The 17,548-nt window shown below is 48.1% G+C and overlaps 1 protein-coding gene and 1 long non-coding RNA gene across 2 annotated transcripts in view; both read right to left on the bottom strand.

The window, feature by feature from the left end:
* Positions 1–5,941: 5,941 nt before the first annotated feature.
* LOC149332229 (uncharacterized) lies at positions 5,942–7,175 on the bottom strand. The gene is made up of 3 exons (XR_016284879.1): positions 6,984–7,175; positions 6,165–6,312; positions 5,942–6,026 (listed from the first exon to the last, which is right to left on the bottom strand). It is a non-coding gene; the product is annotated as an uncharacterized LOC149332229 (long non-coding RNA).
* Positions 7,176–12,526: 5,351 nt separating this feature from the next.
* The window catches only part of LOC149332228 (neprilysin-1-like), a 55,721-nt gene continuing 50,699 nt past the window's right edge, over positions 12,527–17,548 (bottom strand). The window contains exons 14-16 of the mRNA XM_089557484.1: positions 15,900–16,129; positions 14,893–15,036; positions 12,527–12,896 (exon numbers count right to left, since the gene is read on the bottom strand). Coding sequence (XP_089413610.1) covers positions 12,543–12,896; positions 14,893–15,036; positions 15,900–16,129 — 728 coding nt within the window. The 3' untranslated portion in view covers positions 12,527–12,542. The remainder of the gene's footprint in view (positions 12,897–14,892; positions 15,037–15,899; positions 16,130–17,548) is intronic.

The raw sequence follows: 17,548 nt of genomic DNA, 5'->3' as shown, positions 1-17,548 counted from the left end.
ATAGGACCACAATGTTCCTTCTGGACTACCGTAGCGAAAGACGCAGACAGACAAATGATCCAGGAGACTACTGCAGGTAAGTATCCAGCAGCCAAAGTGCAAAATAATCACAGAAATGGTTATCAGAGAACCATTTTGCACGTACTGCTGAAGTTGCAGTCGAAAGTTTATTTGAGATTCCAAAAAAAAACTGGGACTATGACCTCACAACCCTGGTAACGAATCATCTTTGGCGTAAACGACAGAGGTCACATGCTGGTTTCGCGCCACAACCAAAAGTTCAAAGGGACCTATAAAGGAATTAAATTAAAATAATTACACGTTAAAATAAATTAGGTAATCAGTGGCAGCGAGGATCAAACTTCGGTCTCCTATGTCACAAAGCTAGCGCGCTACCTCTACGCAGCAGCGTTAAAACGAGACAGTGGAGTGGGCAAAGCATCGAATGTCCCGAGGTATGATGGATCAGAAGGGGTTTCCTCGAGTCTGGCTCCAAGCAAGTTGCGTGCCTAAGTGCCAACTGAACGCTATAGCTTGCGGGGATCCTTCGTGAAACCCCTTGCCTTAAACCCCGAGCAAAGAGTCTCGAAAGGGGACAACAGTTCGCAATTGGTCGCGAGGTGCAGGAAGTGGTAAGGGAATATGTCTACTTATGTCAAGTAGTGGCTACTGATGTGGATTATGAGAGAGAAATAGAAGAATAAGAATGGCAGGTCATCTCAAATCATGAATGGCAGATTACCAGTATCCCTCGAGAGAAAAGTATACAATAGTTGTAGCTTACCGGTACTCACCTATAGGACATAAACGTGGAGGCTAACGAAAAGTGTTCAGCACAAGTTAAGGACAGCGCAGCGAGCTATGGAAAGAAAAATGATAGGTGCAGCGTTGAGAGATCGGAAGCGGGCGGAGTGGGCAAGGAAACAAACGCGTATTAGTGACATCTTAGTCGCAATCAAGAGGAAGAAATGGGCTTGCGCAGGGCATGTAAGATAAGGCAAGATAACCACTGGTCCTTAAGGGTAGCGGAGTGGATTCCAAGGGAATGCAAGAGTAGCAAGGGGCGGCAGAAAGTTAGGTGGGCCGCCGCTGTGACTCAGGGGTTATGGTGCTCGACTGCTGACCCGAAGGACGCGGGTTCGAACCCGGCCGCGGCGGCTGAATTTCTTTGGAGGAGAAATTCTGGAGGCCCGTGTACTGTGCGATGTCAGTGCACGTTAAAGAGCCCCAGGTGATCGAAATTTCCGCAGGCCTCCACTACGGCGTCTCTCATAGCCTTAGTCGCCTTGGGACGTTAAACCCCATAAACCAACCAAACCAGAAAGTTAGGTGGGCGGATGAGGTAAAGAAGTTTGTGGGGATATGGTGGCAGCAGCTGGCAAAGGACAGGGTTAATTGGAGAGACACGGGAGAGGCCTTTGCCGTGCAGTGGGTGTAGTCAGGCTGATGATGATGATGGAACATCGGTGTCCGGTTTGGAGCGTAGGAATTTTTTTTCAAAGCAGTAGAACGAATCGTTGCTAAGGGTTTCACGTAAGGGGTTCCTGGCAAAGGGAATTCCGCACGCTACAGCGCGCAGCTGTCTTTGGGATTACCAATGCATTTTTAAAGGTCTCAGTCTACAACTTTTATTAAGCCTCAAATAAAAGTTCAGTTTTTCTGAAACTGTCCACGCATTCTTTCGGCAGGCAAGTCATCAACAACCAGGTCAGGCGAACGGAACGAAACGCGCGCGTCCAACCGACCTCTATCAATCACATAATAAACATGTCTGGCACCTTGATTCCATTTCGCAATGGCATTAAATTTAGCATTTAGCAACGATTCAACGGCTATCGCATTACCTAACCCTTTTAGTTTTATTACATTCCTGAACGTTCGCGTGTGGATAGTTATATGCTGTTTGTATTCCCTTATAACTAGAAAATGGCCTGGCTTAGCCTATGGTTAAGCCTAGGATGCGAAGCATAGTTTTGCGGTCTGGCGAGCCGCCCTCTCCCTGGCCGACATCTCGCTGCTCAACTGACTCAACGAGTGCGTCGCCTTTTGCGTGACGTCAGTAGCCCTCTCCCTGGCCGACATCTCGCTGCTCAACTGACTCAACGAGTTCGTCGCCTTTTGCGTGACGTCAGTATCTCCTAGCGGTAAAAGCGGGAGTTAGGCCGCCGGCGGAGGCTGCGCGTCCGCAAGCGAGCGCACGAGGCCCCAGCTTTCACAGCTGTTGTGACGTCATATCACGTGGTGCGCCGATGAAGGTCAAGTGGTAGCTACGCGGCCGTGCGCGGCGCAGCAAGGAAGAGCTCGGTTGTGCGAGTAATATGCTTCGCATAAAAAGTTGTCGGTCAGTGCAAGTGCTCAGTATCTTCTGCTCGTCTGCGTCTGTCTCATTGGTATTTGATAACGTATCGTCAACTCGCCCGCCTGCCACGCTACTGTGTTCGCAGTGTCTAACTGAATTCACATAGTAACCGCATGCAAGTGCTAGATCAGTGCTCAGCGACGAATCGGTCGGTGGAGGAATACTTACTTGAGACGCTCATTTCCGAAACCACTGAAGAAAAGAACGTGTGAGAGTTAGAACTCCCCAACATTGGATGACGTTTAAATGCGCTTGAGAAGTTGAGTGAGTAGGGCGAGCACAATTACGCGTGCTATTTCTTGTGGGTAAATGGATGACTGCATAATGAGGAGAGAGTCTAGAGAGCTTATGTACGGTCTTCTAAATCGAGGCTTAATTGAAGGAAGCAAGCTTTTTGGTCGAAGGAAGTCGGCGATTGGGCGAATTCTAGTATTTCTCTTGATTGCCATGCACTGTACTTTGAGTTCATCTTGAATAGACTCGATTAATACCACTCCGCTTTTGACTGTGTAGTAATTCAGATTTTTCTACAATCGGCAATGTCATTCTGATCTGGTTAATGGATAGAACGATTGCCCTAGTGATTGTGTAGTCTCTTAGTTCAGGCCTTCGTCGGAAAGAAAATGTCAACAGCAGAGAAAGATAAATAAGCATGTTGTTATTTTCTTTATTTTTCATCCATGTGGCTGCGCTTGAACGGGGGGTTCATTACTGACTATTAAATACACTGTATTATTCGAGCCTTTCCTATGGCTCCGCTAAATATCAAACACACAACTGCATTTCTTCAGTTCTAGTCTAATTCCAGCTGGCTTAAACTGCATGGGGTGGCCTGCCTGCAGCTGATGCGAAGTTCTGGCATTCACTCTCGAGTTCGTCGAAAGAGACCGGGAAAGACAGAGCGTCTTCAATAAGCCCACTGTAAAATTAGCACTGTATGCGAAGCCCCCCCCCACTTCCCCCCCCCCCCTCAAGGTGGAGTAGATTGGTAATAAGGGAGTAATTATACTATAACAAGGGAGTAATTCCACAGCCATATGGCTACAGACGAAGGCTATACAGCTTTATCAAAAACTTCGCACCTGAAGAAAAATCTGTTCTGGTACGGGGTTCGAACCCCAGAGCAGGACGAATTTGGTTGTTGCACAAGTTTGGAAGCCGGAAGAGCGACTGCTGTGGTGAAGCTGCGCTCCCAAGTTCGAACCCTGGTCCAGGACGAATTGTTCTTTAACTACTAGGTTTATGTAGAACTTGTATAGCTTTCCTTTTTACCCGAAACATATTCGGTAGGAAAAACACGAAAATCACAGCCTAAATGCGACGGTTCCCAAGCGCCCAAAATGAGGAACGTGGGGAAGCAGTGCAACTTACTCGACATTTCCGACTGATCAGCTGAAAGAAAAAGCAAAGAATTGCCACAGCAGGAAGTTTTACAAATTTGACGTTTACGCCATTTTATGTATCGCGACACGCAATTATTCCGGCAATTGTTGTTGTACCCTCAAAAGTGCAGGATGCACAACGGCTGACGGGTGGCTTGTTTTTATCTTAAGCTTCTTAAGCCAACGCAGAGGAAGGCAATTCACCCTTACCTCAGCGAGTCGACACAGTTCCTACTGGGCTCATTATGGAGTTTCTCTCAACATTATTAAGTGTGCTGAGCATAAAATATTGGCGTGTCAGAAGCTTTGAACCTCCACGGCTACTTTCAACGTAAAACCGGCTGTTGTAAAGGATCGCTTGAAAATTCCGTCCGCTGTGGCATCTTCCAGAGCTTCGCAGGAAGCACCGACCTTGCTATATGTTCACATACTCCACCGAAAATATTCGGATGACAAACCGCAAGGACATCGCTCGGCTGCAGTGGCAGGGGGAAAAAATTGGCTGTCGTTTCGCTCTGATTAAACATGAAGTGACGCGATAGCTACAGCTGGTCTAGTGGAACTCACTGAGTCGAATTGCAAAGTTAGCCTTTCGCCGCTGCTTTTCGCTGGGCATTCCTCCATGTTCGTCCCTGGACATGGATTCGCTCTCTCCCAATCTCTGCCCCTCTCCACTCCTCCCGCACTCGGTGTCGCTGGCGCGCCACCGCAGCTCCTCCGCACCTCGTGACCAACCACGTGACCAGCCACGGCGCCGCCACGCTGGAGGCTCGAAATGCTAGCGTAATGTAGGCGCGCGGCGCGCACACCAGCTGCGTGCTCTGACGTCACACTCCGCGCATGCGCACAACTGACGAGGTGGGCGGTGTCTGCTCCGCCGTCGGCGCAGCGGCGAGGTGCGCGGCGCGCATACCAGCTACGGGCTATGACGTCACTCCCTGCATACGCACAAATGGCGGAGCGGTGGTGCCACGGCTCAGCGCGCCGCCACGCTGACCTCGCGATGCGGCTGGCGTAGTGCAGCCATCGCTACAAAACGCTTCCACCTGTCCTTCGGTGGCACCTATCACCTAACATACGACCAGCGTACAGTCCGTGTCAAAAGTATACAGCCCAAGGAGTTTGCTTGCGAGACCTGCAGCGTGTCTAGTTATATACCCTCAGCGACCAAAATTTCTCGAAAGAAGGGAGGCTTCGAATGGGAGGCTTCGAGTCCTCAATCCTCCCAAGCTTTGAACTGCTGGGTATGCCAGAGAGCTCCGCTAAACAACTTACAAGCAAACTCCTTGAACTGTATACTTTTGACGGGGGCTGTACATCCTTACCACTGCTCCCCTCTGCTTCTCACATCATCAGCCTGACTGCGCCGAATGCAGGACAAAAGCCTGCACCGTATCTCTCCAATTAACCCTCTCCTTTGCCAGCAGCGGCCACCGTATTCTCGAAAACTTCTGCAGCCCCCTGCTACACTTCCTTTCCCTTGGAATCCAGTCTGTTTCCTCACACCTTCTCACATGTGGGTATTATATATAGAGCTAAGGAAAGAAAAATGATGCAACATTAAGAGATCCCAAGCGGGCAGAATGGTCGAGTTAAGAAACGCGTAATAATGACATCTCGTCGAATTCAAGAGCAAGAAAGGGGCTTGGGCAGGGTATGTATTGCGAAGGCAAGATAACCGTTGGTCCTTAAGGGTAATGGAGTGGATTCCAAGAAAAGGCAAGCATAGCAAGGGGGCGGCAGAAAGTCAGGTGGGCGGATGTGATTGGGAAATTGTAGGGGCTACGGGGGCCGCAGTTGGCGAAGGAGAGGGTTTTGGGAGAGGCTTTTGCACTGCAGTAGACATAGTCAGGCTGATGATGATGACGATGATACTCCATCGTTCTGCTCCATGGTTCATTTGACCGGCGAAGTCATATTTTGGTACCTAACGTCAACACGAAAATTTGGGGAACCAGAGTTGCCGGAGTTTGCTCAGGATAGGGCTAATTCAGAAAGGAAAGCCACTGCACGTCAAGGGAATTTGGATTGAGTTGGATACTGTTGTTGCAAATCTAGCCGTTCTGACGGTGATCACCATCAACACTGAGTCACGTTCGGAGAGTGCGGCCTATCAGATGTCAATTACCAAATCGAGACAGCGGGTGCTGTGAAATTTTCACCCAAGATTACCGCGGCAGAAAGGTTTACTCACCCATGGTTAGGCAGGTCTGCTGTGTCTATGTCCTTGGATGATAAACGGCACTCTTGTGCGGTGGCACTGGGCTCAGTTGAAACTGTGGCCGCTGTGGAAGAAACAAGAAAGGTGACAAGTGGCAGCCAGAGATGGGGTTTCAAAACGCTGCTGCGCGTCTTGGCGTTCACTCTAGTTTAAGGCCGCGTGGCCTCAAACTGCTGTTAGCACCTTGAAGGAGGAGACCCACCGATACGTGAATGGAACGACGTTGATCCGCTCCCAGGCACCCGTCCTGATGAGGCCAGAGCACGACTGAAAAGATCTCCCGTTAAACTCCGACGACGCTCGGGGAACTTCTTGGCTGTCGGGGTCGCCTGAAGGCCGCTGTAAGGTCCCTGCAGAAAAGGGGCGGGGCTATTCTGGCAGGAGAGCTCGTGTCTGCGCAAGCACGCACCGGTTCGCTCGGTCTCCTCTTCCTCTCTTTCTGATAGCTGTACTCACGCGACCACTGCCTCGAAAAACCATCTTTCAGAAAAAAAGCTCCCTGATCCACAATGTACAGATCAAATCGAGTTTTAACCCATCAAACCCAATTACGAAATAATCGAAGAGAAAAAATTCTGGGGGCACTTTCCACTCACTAAAGTGCGATGAGGTGTCACCCAACTTCACGCACTTTTAGCGTGGCGTTCCCAGACACCCTTAGAGCGTGGTGGGTAGCGGTCTCGGACTCAAAGGAGATTCCCTCGACTCAGCGTGGCAAGCTCAGCGAAGACCAGCTACCAAGTGACAAGAGGTTTTTGTTCGTTTGGTGCCCAGCTTTCGCCGGTCGAAAGCCAGAGAATGGGTTGGAGCCAAAGGTTCACAAACAAAACAAAGTTTATGCAGCAAAGAGACGATATAGAGGATTTCACAATTAGTGGTACAAACACATACAAAGTGATTAACAAAACAATGCAACTCGTGCAAAGTTAAAGTCGAGATGGAATACAGTACAAAATGGATATTGCACCTAAATTGCACTAACACGAGAGAGAGGCAAACAAACAAAACACAATTTGTTCACCGGGCACTGCAGTAGTCCGACGACCAGAGGTCCACGACGATGCCGTCCCGCAGACTGGCGCACGCTGCCTCGTTGGTCCGTGGCTGGGCGAGTGGTGTTCTCCCGAGAGTCAAGCGGACGCGCTTCTCCGAAGCTCAAACGGCGGCTTGGACTGGACTGTTGTTGTTGTTATTGTTGTGACTGAGAGAAGGATGAGAAGGAAATTGCACGGGCCTGCCTACTGGCTCAAGCCGAGCCACCACCGCTGCCGCGTGCAGATAGAGGAGAGTTAAAAGATCAGAGGAAAGAGAAAAAGGAAAGAAAAGACGCGCGTCGCAGCAACAACTGCGTCCGCCGGAACGGACGCTGCTCAAAAAAACAGATAAGCGGCCGAAGCCGCGCTCGCCGAAGCGTGAACAGATACTCCCTAAGTGAAGTACTTAGTATCAAGTATCAACGCCCTTCTTATATAGGCTTGGTCCGCGTCTGTTTGTTTACGCGCCAAAGCAGGCGCGCACATACAAGCAGTGTCGGCTGTGCACACTATTTTCCTTCTTGCACCGGCCACCCGTCCTCATTGGTCAAAAGCCGGGAGTCGCTTCGTGGAGCGTCTCGTAATTTCTGGCGTGGCGCCGCCGCCGACGGGCGAGGGGGACATGTCTTAGCGCACGCAAGGCTGCGCCCTTTCCGTCCGCAACTCATAGAAGCGAGCGGCGCTGTTTTGTTTCTTTTTAAAGCGAAAGCTTTACTACTTGCACTTTCAGCCTTTGCCGTGGCGCGGCGGTGCCACCATTGACCTTTAGTTGACCTCTGTGTGACGTCATGTGTGACGTCACGCCGAAGAGAAGGGCGACCGATTCGCGCCGTCGCAAGCCGCGGCGGTGCCCGTTGGCGGTGCCACCACCGGCGCCTAAAGGCCCATCTCCATGGACACATCCGACGCGCACCAGCGCAGCGCCTACGCGTACCAGCGTACGCCGGAGCCGGACTGCGCATGCGCGACGCGCCGACGCGAGCCGGCGCTGGCGCTTGGCAAATATCTGTCCATGTCAGATATTCGCGCCTCGCTCGCGCCGGCGCCGGAAGTGACTCGCTGGTTTGCGGTCGGTGTAACCAATCAGAGAACGTAGTTCTCTCGGCATCCGGTACGGCCCTTCGCGCCGTTTGCTTCGCCGAGCCGAGCTGAACGCGGTAGCCGCGACAGGCCATCGAGTTGCATGTGTTTTTCGACGCTTGTCGCGGTGCGGCGCTGGCCGCGTAAGCGCTGCGCTGGTGCGCCTCCGATGTGTCCATGGAGATGGGCCTTAACTCCTGCGCTCTCCGCTAGGAGCGCGATTGTGGCGTTACGCTGAAGAGATTAGGCTCGACTCACGTCGCTAGAAAGCAGTAGCTGTGCCAACCACCAGCGGCTTAACATTGCTTCGCGATCTTGCGCCGTCCGTGTGCGACGGCGGTGCACATGAACGGCGGCCTGACTGGACTGGATTGGATTGGATTAGAATAGATTATATTAGATTACATTGGATTAGACTGTATAACAGATGCATCGCCACAAGTCTAACCGCAAGCACCACCACCAGCTACATTACCAGCTGAACCATGGTGTAGGTACGGATATTGCTTTCGCAATTACCGGGCTTAACCAAGCTAAGCCACAGCGAATTTTTTTTCAAACTTGCCCCGAATTTTGTGAAATGAGGCAAACGCCATTTACGCCTATTTTGCTACCCGTGTTGGAAAAACTTTATTGTCGATAAATTACTGAGGCGATACACGTCACAGGTGTCGTCACGCGCATGCGCTTGCAGCTTCCAGGGTGGAGTCGGAACGGCGGTCGGCGCTTCAGATATAGACTGCGGTGGTGGCGTCGTAGGTGACGTCACCCGCGTGCGCAACACATTTCCGGTTACGACATTACCACGCCATTTGATGAAGTCATCAGTTTTCGTTAATTATTTTGTTCTTCAATTTCATTATTTCATTGCGTGTTACGACATGCTGCACAATTTTGATGACGTCATCAGTTTTTATTTATTATTTTTATTAAAGTTCTGATCATTTTTTTACTTAATTAAGCTTGACTCATCAATTCCGTGCTAAGACATATTACGTCATGTTAATGACGTCGTCATTTTTATTAATGGACAGCTAAGGTGTGACGATTAATTTCGTGTTACGACATACTACGCCATGTTGATGACGTTTTTAGTTTCACACCTAGGGTGGGAAGACTTCTGCGGACGCACATGCTGGCAAGTCATGAGCCTATGAAGGCTTTCGCCTTAAAATTCAAAGCACCCCATCACATCAGCTAATCTGTCAACATTCAAAAGCGGTGGTAAGAAATTGTTAGCGTTGGCGAAATGTAAGAAATCGATGCGTCGCCATTTTGCGACAGTGACCATTTGGTTCGTTTCACGCAACTAGACCGAGTTGTGAGGAAAGCGGCAGCGCCGACATTTACTCGTAACGAATGCGATGCGTAGAGTTGCTTGCTTGTAGAGGAGCTCGCCGAACTTGTCAGAGCGGCTGCAGGGTCCAAGCGACTCCCGGTATAGAGGAGCCGACTATCAATTTTAGGGTCAAATAAAAATGTTTTCATAATAATTCTTGGATAGAGGTGCAGACCGCAGCAACGGGAATCAGCTGGCTATGGCTATGCAATCACTTCTGGCTGTTAAATGGGAACAGGGCGATTTCGGGAAAATCGGTTCGTTTTTTTCTCATCTAATTTTAATAAAAGAAGTTCAGGCTGGCGTTGGCTTTTGCCATTACCATCGCCGTCATCACTGTTGGTATGTTTAAGTAAAACGTAAAACTTAAGGAAGCAACGGCAATCATTATTTGGGTCACTCTTTCAGGAGCTCTCGGTGCCATAGACTCCACGGCCTGGCTTTTTTGCGCCTTCCAGAGCTCTTCTGCTATGCCCTCGCACCTGTATTCCGTTCCTGACGGGGCCGTCCCATGGTTGGGAGACCTGGCCACGTTTTTGTCCTGTTGCAAAACACGGGGGACGCCTCCTTAGGCTCTAGATCATAACTTCGACCTCCCCAGGCGAAGGTCAGGCACCCTGGCTCGACAGTCAGCGACTAGAAGCTGACCTTCGCAGTCACTCAGTCAAAAATTATGCCAAGGTGATTCCCGTGGCATTAGTTCCTATAGGAGGTGGTGCAATTGAACTGCAAAACCCTCGGATGATTCGGGAGCAGCTGCAGGCTGTCACCAGAGCCATCTGGAAATTTCAAAGTTCCACCGTTCGGCACGAGGGGAATTGTGGGCAAGTGCCAGATTTAGTTTTGAGTGGTGGACTTGCTCCAGTGCTAGTCTTCTGTTTCAATTCCGTCAAGCAGTTTATTCCCCAACAAGCTGCCTCCACTAAAAGGTATCACCAGCGGTGTTACTCTTTCAGCTATACCCCCAGAAATTCTCGAAGATTTTGAAGATGTAGATGTCGACTTTCTTCCCGTTTACCACTGCAGTAGGCGGGTTGGTGGTTCTCGTGTGCCAACCGAATCAATGGGTGCATCTTTTGCAGGGTCCTCTTGCCCATGTGAGCTCAAGGTGCGGTCTGTAGTATATCGTGTAAACACCCTGCAGCCACGCCCATCGCAGAGTAGTAACTGCTGGCTGTTTGGCCTTAGCAACAAGACCTGCAAGTCGGCAACGCGCTGTCGCATTTGCAGATATTTTCATCCACCAGATACTTCAGTTTAGTATCCCCTACCCGTCGCCTTTGCCACAGTGCTTACCCAGCTGATGATCTCACATGTCCAAAGCGTGCTAAGGAGCAGACTCGGAGGAGCATGCTGAGTATGCCTCAAAAAGTGCAAGGACACTTTGGCGACTAAAGTGTTGAGAGGCGAAAGCCGAGTACACTATGCCGGGACGACTTCCGGTGGATGTTACGTCACACCATTCCCGTGGCTATATCGATACCCAAATTATACATCTTTCGGGGATCTTAAGTGTTAATTAAGCGTAATTGCCTATTTTTCCCTCTGGTTTGACGCAAATCTGACGTTTCCCGACCATTCTGTGACAATTTTAACTAAGCCGTGACGACTTCCGTTAGATGTGACGTCACACCGTTCCCGTGGCTATATCGACGTCTGCGCTATTTCGATGCAATTTCGACATTTTTGCCTATAATTAACTAATTTTTCTAAAGTCATCAAACTTGGCTTCTAGGTTCATCTTATCCTCCTCTATCTGAAGCATTCGTTGGTTTTCTTCAATCTTTTTTAGTTCCCGAGTTAAACGCGTGCGACACGCTTTGTTAACGGACGGACGACAGTATGAGCCATTAAAGAATTTCGCCTTAATAATATGTCACGTAAGTATGCCACGTAGGGTATAATGAACTTTTGTGAGTTGATCTCGGATATAAGGAACTTAGCGTGTTGGCCGCGGATATAAGGAGCTTCAGTGTACCACCTCGGATATAAAGATCTTTAATTCCTCAACCTTGTACATAACGAAAGTTTTGCTGCTAACGCGTTCAAACGATGCATTGAGGAACATTAGATTTTTTCCTTTTTTCTTTAACTTTTTCTGCCGCACCAACACTTGTGTTTGACCTGTGAAAAGAAAATACCACATACGTCGGAGAGTTAATAGGACTTAGAAACAAAAGCAAAGATTGAAACCTTTCTTCTTAAACAATGCAAGGTAAATTAAAAAACTAACAGGGAATAATATGTGAAATCTCATCTGAGACGTTACCCACGAAAAAACAAGAGTGGTGTAATGAAACCTATCATTGAGCGTGCCTGAAATGTGGAATCAATTACCAAGTGATGTTGTTTAGCAAACCAATGTAGAAAAAATTTGAAGTGATGAAACGTTTTTGCGGGAATGGTTTCGAAATTTCTTATTAAATTTTTGTTAGTGTAATTTCGCATAGAGTGTTGTGTTTGTAATTGCCTATGCTTCCTCTTTCTATAACGACCCTCATTAGAGGGTTAGCAGTGCGAATAAAATAGAAGCTTTATTGTCCACAATATATACAAATTAATTTTCTGACGCACCTAAGCACCCCTGCGCATGTGGGCGGACCAGCAGAAGCAGCGCATACCTTGCACCGGACAACGCAACGCTCACAAATATACTCGTTTGATTCATGAATCAAGACATTTTAAAAGAAAAAAGAGGAAGGGAAACGAAAAAAATAATAAATAAATAAAATATATACATGGTAGAAACAAGTAATAATGAGTATTTAGGAGCACAATTTATCACGAAAATATATTAATTGAAAAGTTGATTGAAGCGGAACGCGATGACATCGGCTATATGAGTTTTTATCGTAAATTACGGCACCTATACAATAGAATTGGCTGTTCCCAATGACTAAGTAGTCAATACTTCGTAGGGAAGACCTCTGCATGAATTTCTGCTTGGTGCCGTTGAGCCACTGAGTTTAGCAAGCTGTCCATGACCTTCTGGTCTATGTTTGCCAGTGTTGGAGCAACTGGTCGAGTGTGAGAAAACATGTGAGTGAGAAGTGTGAGAAAACGAACCACAGATGATGGTGGAAAGAGTTGTACCCCTAACGAACCTTTCCATTTGTGCTCCACAACTCTACCAGAAGGAGCACCTCCTCTCGGGGTTCATGAGGTCACCAGACTTGCACTGAAATTCGGCGGCGAAATCTGGCGTATTCTGCAAGGGCCCGATGCAGCGCGAACGGCTCGCCCAGTAACGGCTCGCAGGCTGTCGGCGGCGGTCAGCCGAGGGTGGGGCGCACAGTTTGCTGCAGTGGGCCACGAAGAACAGCTGCTTGGCGCTAAGTCTAACGCCCGGCAGAGCCGCATCGAGCTCTCTAGAAGGAAGGCGTCGGTACGCGGCCAGCGCCAGCAGCAGGCCCGTGAAGTCGGCGAATCCTTCAGAGTCGGTGGTGTCGTTCAGGGTCCTCGAGCGTGATGATGATTCCGTCTGCATGCGAAATTATATTGTAGCGGGCTGACAACGACGATGAAGAGACGCAATATGCCACGAGTCGACGACGGGCGAAAATGACAACGACCTCTCGCTCGGTCCACACGGCGCTGCTCAGTACTGCGCCAACACTGGCACTTAGTAGCTTTAAAAGGGCCCTGCGCCGGCTCTTACCCAAACAAAAACAGGTAATCAGCCGAATATCGCAAAAGGATGATTTCACTCTGGCCCTTCGTAGGGCCGGGTTTTGCCAATACGTTTCCAATATGTCAGGAGATACGTAGCGAAAGCATGCGACACAGCTGGCGAAGCGAGCGGAGGCGAGCGCAATGACGAGGCAAGCGGTGTGACGTCATGCCAAACGGCGGTGGTGGCTCGGCGGCGAGGTGCGCAGTGTGACGTCATGCCAGATGGCGCGGCAAGCGCGCGACATCCGCCAGCTGCGGCGGCTGCTAGGCAACGGCTCAAGGTCGGTCTCCGTGCCTCCTCGGAGCACCGCCACAGTGATATCGCAAGTTCGTGGCCAATGTAGCTTTCGCTACAAAAAAATGTGAGTTCGGTGAGTCTTGACATGAAAATGTCGAATCCGCGATGTTTTCTTTTCTTTGTTGTTGTTCACCAGCCACAACAGCGACGGAGGAGAGCAAACCGTCGGGGGTTTGGCACGAAGCTGAGTTGGGAGTCTGCCGATGTCGGCCGCTCTGCCGGGAACGGTTCTGAAGCACAGAACTAATACATTATCTTAACTAACAGTCTGCTAACTTGTGGAGAAAATATGTAAATACCTAACCTAGTTACAACGCCGCAAGACACGACCATTGAAAGAAGGAGCCATGACATTACGGTGTTTTCGTTCTTCTGGGTAAATACTTTCCATTCTTCAGGGTAAATACACCGACATCCACATGGACCGCGATATACAGGGTGTGTCACCTAAGATTTAGCGCAATTTTTTAAACTAGATCTTTTGAGTTAGCAGAGCGCCTTCTTTTGGCACACCATTGTCAGCGGTGTAATACGTCAGAATACAGCCAAGACGTGCTAACTAGCAGGCTGGTTAACTAAAAGTGAATAAATTTTTAACTATTACTGTTAGGCTCCTTAACTATTGGGAGGCTGTAGCCCACTGTAATTAATATCCATATCAGTTTTCAGAATTTCGAAACACGCTTATCCTCGGCGCCGTGCTCTAACAAATTTTGGCTATTTTGAAGAATAACGTACACTGTAGAGGTTGCTTTACCTGCAAGCTTCTGGAAAGCGCATGTATTTTTGCGCGATGTAGCCAAAATTTGTTGAGCCACAGCGCTGGAGGTAACTGCGTTTTCGAAATTCTAAAAACTGATATGGATATTACTTACCGTGGGCAACGCCCCTGTCAATACTTAAGGACCCTAACAGTAATAGTTAAAAAGTTAACCATTCAATATGTTAACCAGCCTCCTAGTTACCACGTCTTAGCTGTATTGTCACGTAGTACACTGCTGACAATGCTGTGCCGAAAAATCGCTATTCTAACTCAAAAAAAAAACTATTTTTTAAATTTTTGCTCTCTTAGGGGAAACATCCTGTATATATGCCGAGGAAATCTATACAGGCTTCCCAGTGATAGATTTCAAAGAAATTAGTCCAAGTCTGGTAGCTGATGCAAGAAATCCTGTCCTCACCAGCAAAATATCACAACTTTGTCCACGTCTGCGTCCGCGTCTTCTTGCGCTGGTAAAACACCATAATATCAGCGCTGGTCGAGGTGAGGGTGGCGGCTACAAACGGGGGGAGGGCTGGGTATGTATCGATGAATAGCCTGAACCGGAAACGGAGACAATTCAGCGGTATCTAGGTGGATGGCTCAAAGCCGCGTGAATTTCCGCCGTGGCAGGAACAGCATCAGGCTGCGCTTGTACTAGAACAGTAGCTTGATATCTTTGTACTAAAAGCGCACTGATCCAAACACGTGACGCTGTATTGTAGTACGTACGCAGTGAAGCCGTACCTGTTCGTAAGCGTAGCGGATGCAGAGCACTTTCTCTTCGTACTCCTTCATCGTTGAAGTGTCCTGGAAGAAGACTGGGCGTAGCATCTCGTCATACGCGATACCTCGAACATCGAAGGCGTGCATCAGTTCATGTCCAGTGATCTGCGAACGGAGATGACCGGCTTGGACCCTAATGTTTCGCGAATAGCCAAATGCTGCACTGATAGTTAAAAATAAAGCTATCCTTTACAGCTAAGCAAGCCAGCCTGTTAAAACTGAAAATCCGATTAAGTTATCCGTGTATTTTTCAATTGTTTGGTTTTATGGGTGTTTAACGTCCCAAAGCGACTCGGGCTACGAGGGACGCCGTAGTGAAGGTCTCCGGATATTTTGATCACCTGGGGTTCTTTAATGTGCACTGACATCGCACAGTACACGGGAATCTAGGATTTCGCCTCCATCGAAATTCGACCGCTGCGGTTGTTATCAAACCCTCTTCCGTACCTCGACAGTTGCTGTAGTTCCTATCCCTTCCCATCTAATTACAAATTTTAGTACAACTGGACAGTTGTAATTCTTATCCCTTCCCATGTAATTACCAATTTTAGTATAACTCGACATTTGTAATTCTTATCCCTTCCCATGACATTATAAATTTTAGTATAACTCTGTAATTCTTATCTCTTCCCATCTAATTACAAATTTTAGTTAACCCGACAGTCATTGTAATTCTTATCCCTTCTCATGTAATAAAAATTTTAGTATCTAAGTATATATTTTGATCTCAGTATATATTTTGATCTCAGAAAGTACACATCCGAGAAGGGCCGCACTTAGTGACTGTTATTATAAAATCGTATACACAAAAACCCTGAGGCATCGTTCACTCCTACGGTTTTCATCTCGTTCCGGCACATTGAGCTTCTCTGGAGCCCTTTTTCCTTAACAGTACTGCATGACCTTCCGCGCAGCTGGTTGTGGGTCGTCACGTGATTCTGCCTCACGCGCAGAATAGGCAAGCGTACCTGTCCCAGACCTCCATAGTTGATTGCGGCCGGGGCTTCAAAGATGAAGAACGGCAGCTGCAAAATGCCGGCGTGGACTTTGAGGGTGTTCTCCTCGAAGTTGTAGAGGGCGTTGGCGTAGGGTTGGCGCAACTTTGCACTAAGATGCCCTCTGAAGGTGCGAATTGTCGCTATACGCCTCGATTCCACGTACGGGGCGAAGAATTCCGTGCCGACTTGTGGGAAGCGTCCTGAGGCCGCGCGAGGCAAGGAAGAAACAGTATCCTAGCTTATATTTACTGCAATGAAAAAATTATTCCTCCCTTCACGTATTTTATGCAGGCATAAAGAAAAATTGCGAGGATACTTTGGCAACTAAAGTGTTGAGAGGCGAAAGCCGAGGACACTGTGCCGTGATGACTTCCGGTAGATGTGACGTCACGTCGTTTCCGTGGCTATATCGATACCCAAATTATACATCTTTCGGGTATCTTAAGTGTTAATGACGCTTAACTGCACAATTTTCCATCTAATTTCACACAAATCCGACGTGTTTCCGACCATTCTGTGAAAATTTTCACTATGCCATGACGACTTCCGGTGGATGTGACGTCACACCGTCCCCGTGGCTATATCGACGTCCACGTTATTTCAACGCAATTTCGACATCTTCGCCTATAATTAATTAACTAATTAACCTACAGTCATAAAACTTAGCTGCTAGGTTTATTTTTTCCTCCTCTATCTGAAACAACCATTCGTTTTCTCCTATCTTTTTTATAAAAGTTCCCGAGTTAACACGAGGTAAACGCTACCAAAGGCATGACACCCTCTGCTAACGGATGACAGTATAAGCCATTAAAGGCTTTCGCCTTAATATACCTTTCAGGTATGGTGTCTAGGTTCGCTAACCATGGCATTAAATTTTCTTGCACTCTCCCACAGCCATGTCCAACATTCTCGGACAAAAATTTTGAAAATTAGAAAATTGTAAGTTACTGTTACGGAAATACTGGAGGTAATGGTCCACTCTTCTGATATGCAGCAAAATCTTTCGTTTAAAGTGTTTGGGTGACTAGAGTACGGCCACCCACAAGCTCAACTCGTATATGAAATATAAGCAAAAGATAAAAGAAAAACAGAAAAGCTCGATCAATAGGTTGTATGGCCGGGAAACAGAGTGGTAGTCTTCTTCGCATACCCCAGATGGACAAATATTTTCCTTTTATAGGACTTCTGTGCGGTGCTCCTCTGAGTTACCCTCTAGGGTGCGTGCTAGCTCACAGAAGGGCCGTATCAGGAGAATGCATAAAGAAGTGCACGAGAAAAGGCCCACTTCTGGGAGAAACCAGACGGAAGGAACAAAGAAAACGCAGCTCACGTTTGAAGCGAATCGACATAGCAACTGCTCACTGTGGCCACTTCCCGACTAATTCCATTCAGCTAACAGTAATCTTGCAGTCATTAAACGATTACACTATTTCTCATTGATCAATACCACAAATGAAAAATAGAACATTGTCCTGTGATTTCCGTCGTTTCGGTAAAAGATCGCTTCCTTGGGAATTAAGCCTAACGAGCCACTCATTTTCTCTACCCTTGTCTTCTCACTAGGCAATAGGCCATTCAGTCGACCAATTAATTGATCGATGTATCCAAAAATACAAAAA

The sequence above is a fragment of the Amblyomma mixtum genome, chromosome 8, assembly GCF_055824585.1.
Source record: "Amblyomma mixtum isolate Tamu chromosome 8, ASM5582458v1, whole genome shotgun sequence".
NCBI lineage: Eukaryota > Metazoa > Arthropoda > Arachnida > Ixodida > Ixodidae > Amblyomma > Amblyomma mixtum.
This window is presented reverse-complemented; position numbering and strand designations above follow the sequence as displayed.